Genomic DNA, 7,825 nt, shown 5'->3' with positions numbered 1-7,825 from the left:
GAAGCGTGTCCAGGTGTGGAGTGAGTGTGCAAATGGGTGTGAGAGCGGCTGCGAATGTGCTCTGGGTGCGTGGGAGTGTTCGTGTCGCGAGTGGGTGCGAGGGGTGCGGGGAAGCCCCTGTGGGTGTGCAAGTGAGTGCCGGCGTGAGCGTGCGGTGCTTGCGGCACGCGAGGGGGACCGCGCGTGGGTGTGGGGAGCGTGGGGGGGCGAGGCCGTGGGGAGGGGTCTCTGGGAGTGCCCCCGAGAGTGCAAATGAGTGTGAGAGGGAGTGGCGGGGTGCGGTGAGCGGAGGGGGCCGGTGCGGGCGTGGGGGCGGTTCCGTGTCCGCGAGTGGGTGCGTGGGTGTGCCGGGGGCTGGGGTGGGGAGCGTGTCCGAGTGTGTAAACGCGCGTGAAGGGGGGGTGAGGGGGACCCGGGGGGGCCGGGGTGGCCTCGCGGGGGTGACGGTGGGGGGGGGTGGGGGGAGTGACTCGCGTGGACCAACCTGGGGTGTGCGGGAATGACGCCGGGGGTGGGCGGGGGGCGTGTGCGCGGTGGGTGCCGATTGTGTAAGGGGGGGACATCCCCAAATTCTCCCCAGGTGGGAGCCGGCCTGAGAGGACTCGGCTTTGGGGGGCTGCAGGGTCCCAGAGCCGTTTTGCGGGGGGGCGCAGGGACGTGGGGACCGCCCTGGGGGAATCCCTTTGGCGGGGGTCGCGGGGCCTGGAGCCTTTTTGGGGGAGGTCGCGGCCTCCAGGAGCCCTTTGGGGGGAGCCGTTTTTTGGGGGGGGCACAGGGACATGGACCACACAGGACCCCTCTTGGGGGGGGTCGGGGGCCCTGGACCCTGTTTTGGAGGGGCTCAGGGGCCCCGAACCTTGTTTTTTTGGAGGGGTCGCAGACCCCTTTGTGGGGGTAGAAAGAGGCACCCGGTTTTGGGGGGACGCACGGAGCGTGGGGTCCCACAGGAGCCCTCCGCGTGTAGATCTGGGCACGAACAGGTTGGGACGGGAGGGAATCCCCTCAAATCCCCCTCAATCCCCCCCTTCCCCAGGGCCCGTGCTGCGTTGCCCCCTCCCATGTCCTCCCCCCTCCCAGTTCCCCGGCCCAACTGGTTCCGGTCCGGGCCGCGCCCGCCCCCCCCGCGCCCCCCCGCGCCCCCCCCGCGCTGCCAATGTGGCACTTTAACCCCTGCGGGGCCGTCCCAAACCCGCCCGAGCCCCCCTTGGCGCGGAGGCGGCGTGGGGGGGGTCCCCCTTTTCAGCAGGGCGGGGGGGGCGTCCCCCCCCCGGGCTTTGGCGGGGGGACCCCCGCGGCCCCCCAGATTCCCCCCCGGGCGGGGGAGCTTCCCTGCCCCCCGTGTGAGGCCGGAGGGGGCACCGCGCCTTGGAGCGGGGCGTCCCCCGGCAAATGGGGGTGCCCACAGCGCCGTGGGCCCCCCGGATGTTTTTGGGGTGCTGCTTTTTTGGGGGATGAGTGCTTTAATTTGGGGTACCCCCCGTTCAAAAATCAAACCTATGGAGAGAACACGCACGGTGGGGGCCCCCAAACGTGCCCGCCCCCCGCAATGAACCCCCCAGCCCTCGGCGGGGAGTCCCCAGCATTGATGAGGGGGTCGCAGCCAGCCCACCCCAAACCTGGGGTGCGCGCGGGGGGGTCCCCGTGGAGGGGAGCGGGGTGTGGTCCCCAATTTCGGCCCCGTTTTTAGGGTGGGGGGCCTCCCCCGCGCCCCCGCGTTATTTCGGGGTGCCCGTGGCCCGCGCTGGGCGGGCCCCCCCCCCCCCCCCGCTCCCCCTCTGCCCCGCGGTTACAAACGCGCCGCTCGAGGCCGGAATTTCCTCAATTTCAGCAATTTTAGTTTTTTTTAGCAAAACACACAAAACCCACCCCAAAAAAAATCTGAAACCAGCTGCCCCTCCCCCAGCGCCGCCCGGGCTGTGCGCGGGGGGGCTCCTCCCCCGGCACTGCGCGGGAGGGATTTGGGGGGGCTGGGGACCCTCCTTCTCCAGAATTTTGGGGTGTGGGGGAGCTGGGGACACCCCGAGCCCAGGTTTTGGGGTTTGTGGGGGGGCCGGGGGGGAGGGAGGGGTACACTGATACGTCCCCCCCCCCACGGTGGCACCCCCGGATTCCAGCCACCCACTGCCCAACCCCCGATTTTGGGGCTTTGCAACTCAGGTTTTAGGGCCATGGAGGTGACAGCGAGACGCCCAAAATCACACCCCACCTGTGCCTCAGTTTCCCCCACCCCCCGACATGGGACGGGGCCCCTTTGGAGTGGGGCTGAGAGGGGCTGCCTAACTCCCCCACCTTTTCCCCCCCAGCCCTGGAGCCCTCCCCTGGGCGGGTTTTGGGGGACACGGGCCCCCCCTCGCCACCGCCCCCCCCCCGTGTGCACAAGCCTTGCTTCGTGTGCAGCGACCGCAGCTCCGGGTACCACTATGGAGTGAGCTCCTGCGAGGGCTGCAAGGTGCGTGGGGGCAGGGACGGCGGGGGGCAGGGGGGACCCAGCACTCGGAGGAGGCCCTGGGGGCTCCCAGGGGCACTGGGGACCTGCCCCAAGAAAAGGGGACCCCCCCAGGCAGTGGAGACCCACTCGAGGAATGAGTGGGGGAGTGGGAACCCAGCACTGGGCTGCTGTAAAGGGGGCACTTGGGGACCCTGTGGGGTGAGTGGGACCCCCCCTGGGGGATGGGGACCCCTCAGGGACAATGGGAACCCCCCAAGTCCTGTGCCCCACCCTGGGATACTGGGGAGCCTTACTGGGATCCCTGGGGATGTGACGCTAGTGCCCCCAGTTTGGGGGTGCCCTGGCCCCCTCCAACCCCCCGCTTTCCCCCTCCAGGGGTTTTTCCGGCGGAGCATCCAGAAGAACATGGTGTACACGTGTCACCGCGAGCGGAACTGCCAGATCAACAAGGTCACGCGGAACCGGTGCCAGTTCTGCCGCCTCCAGAAGTGCTTCCAGGTCGGAATGTCCAAGGAAGGTAAGAGGGGGTCCGGGCAGGGGTCCCCCGAAGTTGGGGACCCCCCAAAGCTTCACGGAGGGGCCCTGGTGGTGTCCCAGGGGGCCTGGGGATGCTCGTGGTGGGGATATTCCTGTCCCATGGGGGGATTTTTGGGGGAGGTGTGGGGAGGAAACCCCACTTGGGAGGGATCCGGCCAATGCCCCTGGCCCCCAAATCCCACCCCATCCCCCCCCAGCCGTGCAGAACGACCGGAACAAGAGGAAGAAGGAGGTGAAGGAGGATTTGGGGGGGGATGAGCTGAGCCCCGAGCTGGCCGAGCTGGTGCGGAGGGTCAGCAGAGCCCACCAGGAGACCTTCCCCTCACTGGGCCAGCTGGGCAAGTACACCACGGTGAGCAGGGCTGGGAGTCTGGGGTGACTGAGGGGGAACCCCAACCCTCCCCCCAACCCTTGGACCCAGGGCAGGGCTGCTGCTCCCTCCTGTTCCCCCCCAAACACGAGCGCTGGGGGCAGCTGGGGCTGGGGTACATGTTCAGGGGTAGTGGGGCACCAGCTTTCTGTCCCCAGGGAGTTTTGGGAGTCCCTTTGGCGGGGACCCCAACCCTCAGACCCACAGTTGGGTCCCTGTTCCGTCCTGACCTCTCCAAAACACGAGCGCTGGAGGGCTGGGGGACAAGTTTGGGGGGAGGGGTGCACTGGGACTGAGCATTGGGGGTTGTGGGGAGGGTTTGGGGGATTACTCATGGGAGGGACCCCAACTCTTGAGCCCAGAGCGGGGTCTCTGCACCCCCTGACCCCCAAAAACTCAAGTGCTGAGTAAAGGGAACAGCTGGACTTGGGGCTGGGGTTGAGTTCAGGGCTGGCGGTCACTGAGGAGGGGGTCCCAGCAGGTCCTGAACCCCCATAACTGAGCCTGTGTCCCCCATAAATTGAGCATTGACCACATGGTCAGCTGGACCTGAGGCTGGGGGTTACTGAGATTGGGGTCTCATGGGGTCCCAGTCCACCCTGACCCCCCACAACGGAGCCCGTGCCCCCCAGAACTCAAGCGCTGACCGCCGGGTGCAGCTGGACCTGGGGCTGTGGGACAGGTTCAGGGTACTGGGGTTGGGGTCCCAGAGGTTCCAGGGGGTCCTGAACAACCCCCCTAACAGAGCCAGGGCCCCCCCTGCCCCCCAGAACTCGAGCGCTGACCACCGGGTGCAGCTGGACCTGGGGCTGTGGGACAAGTTCAGCGAATTGGCCACCAAGTGCATCATCAAGATCGTGGAGTTTGCGAAGCGGCTGCCGGGGTTCACGGGGCTCAGCATGGCTGACCAGATCACTCTGCTCAAGGCCGCCTGCCTCGATATCCTGGTGAGGGCTGGGCTCCACGGGGCTTGGGGGGGCTCTTCAGGATGTTTGGGGGCTTCTCAGGGAGGTTGGGGGCTCCTTGAAGGGGCTTGGGGTGGCCCACGGTGGTCCTGACCTCACCAGCCCACGGACAGATGTCCTGGAGAGGGGCTGGGAGGTCTCCTGGGAGGGCCTGGGTGGGTTTGGGTGGGAAACTTTGGGGTCCCTTAGGTGCTTTTGGTGACCTTGGGCGATTTTGGGGTGTCCCTGACCCCAACCCCCAGTGCTGTGTCTGTGCCGTGGTAGAGCCAGGGCAGGACACGACAGTGCTCCAGGGTGGGCAGATCCCGGGCGGATTTTGGGGTCCCTGCCCTGCGGCGCTGTGGATCTGCACCTGCTACCTGCCGGAGCAGGACACAGTGATGGGATGAGCTGACCCGGGGTGGATTTTTGGAGTCCCTGGATGTATTTTTGGGCCCCTCTGTGGATTTTTGGTGTCCCTGTGTGGATTTTGTTGCCCCTGGGTGATTTTAGTGTCCCTGGATGGATTTTTGGATGTATTTTTGTGCCCCTTGGTGATTTTGGAGTCCCTGCCCTGCAGATGCTGCGGATCTGCACCCGCTACACGCCGGAGCAGGACACGATGACGTTCTCGGACGGGCTGACGCTGACCCGGACCCAGATGCACAACGCGGGATTTGGGCCCCTCACCGATCTGGTGTTCGCCTTCGCGGGGCAGCTCCTGCCGCTGCAGCTCGATGACACCGAGACCGGGCTGCTCAGTGCCATCTGCCTCATCTGTGGGGGTGGGGACATGGGGGCTGTGGGGGGCAGGGGGATATGGGGGATATGGGGACAGGGGACTGAGTTGTGGCTGCTCAGCTGCGGAGGAGGGGACATGAGGGGACATTGGGGGGGTATGGGGATCTCTAGGACAGACGATGGGCACGTGGGGCCATGGGGACACAAGGACAGGGGCCATGGGGACGATGTCCCAGTGCCTATCCAGGCGGTCTCTCTCTCTCCCCAGACCGGATGGAGCTGGAGCAGCCCCGGCGCGTGGAGCGGCTGCAGGAGCCGCTGCTCGAGGCCCTCCGGGTCTACGCCCGGCGCCGGCGCCCGCGGCAGCCGCAGCGTTTCCCCCGCATGCTGCTCAAAATCACCGACCTGCGCGGCATCAGCACCAAGGGTGAGCGACCCCCGATCCCCCCCCAAACCGGGGCAATCCCGCCAGGACCGCAGAACCCCCCGAGCTCCCCTGGGATCCCCCCAAAACCCCTTAGCTGCAGTGATCTTCCTGAATGCTGCTCAGGCACTGCCCTGCAGCATCACCACCAAAGGGAGCAGCCCCCAAAGCCTCCCGGTGCCCTCCAGGACCCCAAATCCCACCAGGACATCCCCAAACCCACCCCCGGTGCAGTTGAAGCTTTCAGGGAGGGGCGGTTGAAGGTCCTGGGGGGGCTTCGAGGGGGGTTTGAAGCTCATTCTGGTGGTTTTCAGGGTATCTGGGGAGGTTCAAGGTTTTGAAGGTGTTGAAGCTTTTGGGGGGTTTGGAAAGTTGGTGGCTGTTGAAATTTGGGAGGGTGTAGGAGCTCATTTTTGGGTGGGGTTCAAGGTCTCTGGGGGGGGATTCAATCTCTTGGGGGAGTGTCCAAGTTTTGGATGGACTGAAGCTCATTTTGGGAGTGTTCAAGGTCTTGGGGGGGTTGAAGGTTTTGGGGGTTCAAGGTTTTGAGGGGTGTTGAAGGGTGTAATTTTTTGGGAGGGGGTTCTGTCTCTCAGGAGGGGTCCAAGGCCTTGAGGGGGGTCCGAGTTCGGGTGGTGTTGACATCTTGGCTCCCCCAGGGGCAGAACGAGCCATCACCCTGCGCACCGAGATCCCGGGGCCGATGCCCCCCCTGATCCGGGAGATGCTGGAGAACCCCGAAATCTTCACCGAGGTGGGGGGGGACAGCCATCCCCCACCCCCAGACCCCCCTGCTGCCCAGGACAGCCCCCCTGGCCTCCCCAAATCCCCATAGCACCCCCCCAGCTTGGGGGGGGGTCCCCAAAGCCCCTCCCCAATGGGGTGGGGTGTTCAGAGCTGCCTTCCAGGGCCCCCCCCTTTTGTTCTGGGGAGGGGGAGCTCCCCAAAGTGCCCCCCACCCCCCAAATCTGGGGAAGGGGGCAGAGACTGACAGAGCAAAGCTATTGCCTTAAGCTGGGGGGGCTGGGGGCACCCCCCCAAACCTCAGCTTCAAGCCAAAGCCCCCTCAGCCCCCGCTGCCACCCCCCTTTGTACTGGGAGGGACTTGAGGGGGGGGGGAGTTTGGGGGCCCAGAGCCCCCCTCTCTCCCCCAAGTTAATGCCTGACACTCCCGGGGTGCCCCTCCCACGGTTTATTTATTGGACACAGCGTGGATTTTGGGGGGGAGACACCCCCATTCTCCCCCAGGACATCCTAGCCCCCCAATCTGGGGGGACCCCCTTTCTATTTGGGGAGGGGCTGCTTGTGGGTTTTGCTTTTTGATGCTGTTGGGGTAGGGAGGGACACCCCAAAACTGCCCTCCCCCGGTACCCCCCCCCAAACACTACAGAGACCAAAGACGGGGGACACAAGGTGACCCCCACAACCCCCCCATTTCGGGGTGGGGGCTCAAGCCATAGGGTGACCCCAACATCCTGGGGATCCCCCCCCACCCAACTACCCTCCCAAATTTCTGTTACCCCCAGCCTGGCTGGATGATGGGGTCTGGCCTTACTGCCCCCCCCCAACTGCCCCCCCGAATTTGGGGCTGCGGAGCCCTCGGGGGGAGCCTGTTACACTACACCGAGGGGTGCCCCGCCCGGGGCTGCACTTTCACCCCTATTTATTCCTCTGCGTTTACATCGGGCCCCCCTCAGACTGGGGGCCCCCCCCCCGCTGCTGACCCCCGCTAACCCCCCCTTTTTGGGGGCCCCCCTGCCATGTTTACAGCCCACCCGCCCCCTCCCAGGCTGGGGGGAGGACACGGGACTTTTCTATTTTTGCAAAATAAAGTGATGGAAATTTTGGGGGGGGTCGTGAATTTGGGAGAGGGGGGTGTAGAGGGGATTTGGGGGGGAGAGAGGAACCTTGGGACCCCCCCCCCCCCAAGGTGAGGGGGGGGCAGCTGGGGACCCCCCAACTTAGGGATCCCTCCAGGGAGAAGGAGGGTACTTGGGGACCCCCCTCCCAGCAATAAAGGGGGGGGGCACCTCTGGGCCACTCCCCAGTTTAAAAGCCCCCCCTCACTTTGTTTGGCACAAGTGGGTTCTGGGGTCCCCCCTCACTCCCTCAAAGGACCCAAATTTGGGGTTAAAAAAGCAAAAACCCAAATTTTTATTTAAATAAACCCTAAAGGATGGGGGAGGACACACGGGGGAGGGGGGGGGACACTGGGGGGACACAGTGGAAAGGGGAGACACAAAATTTGGGGACCCTTAGAAAAAACTACAGTTTAAAAGTGACCCCCCCCCCGCCCCCCCAGGGCTGCACCCCACCGCCCCCCCCATAGCAAAATAACTGTATTAAACCCTAAATCCCAA

General features: G+C 65.4%; 1 protein-coding gene across 3 annotated transcripts in view; it reads left to right on the top strand.

Moving 5' to 3' along the window:
* Nucleotides 1–7,310, top strand: part of RARG (retinoic acid receptor gamma) — a 7,586-nt gene extending 276 nt beyond the window's left edge. The window contains exons 1-8 of one of the 3 annotated variants that reach the window (XM_068997544.1): nt 6–131; nt 2,304–2,449; nt 2,825–2,966; nt 3,184–3,338; nt 4,127–4,303; nt 4,881–5,085; nt 5,310–5,468; nt 6,125–7,310. In XM_068997544.1, coding sequence (XP_068853645.1) covers nt 2,855–2,966; nt 3,184–3,338; nt 4,127–4,303; nt 4,881–5,085; nt 5,310–5,468; nt 6,125–6,300 — 984 coding nt within the window. In that variant the 5' untranslated portion in view covers nt 6–131; nt 2,304–2,449; nt 2,825–2,854 and the 3' untranslated portion in view covers nt 6,301–7,310. Of the gene's footprint in view, nt 1–5; nt 132–2,303; nt 2,450–2,824; nt 2,967–3,183; nt 3,339–4,126; nt 4,304–4,880; nt 5,086–5,309; nt 5,469–6,124 lie in introns of those variants that run through there. The other 2 variants (XM_068997546.1, XM_068997545.1) reach the window with 2 other exon arrangements.
* Nucleotides 7,311–7,825: the final 515 nt, after the last annotated feature.

The sequence above is a fragment of the Aphelocoma coerulescens genome, chromosome 29 (genome assembly GCF_041296385.1).
Source record: "Aphelocoma coerulescens isolate FSJ_1873_10779 chromosome 29, UR_Acoe_1.0, whole genome shotgun sequence".
Lineage (NCBI taxonomy): Eukaryota > Metazoa > Chordata > Aves > Passeriformes > Corvidae > Aphelocoma > Aphelocoma coerulescens.
Note: the sequence above shows the minus strand (reverse complement) of the source record. Positions and strands in the feature narration are given on the sequence as shown.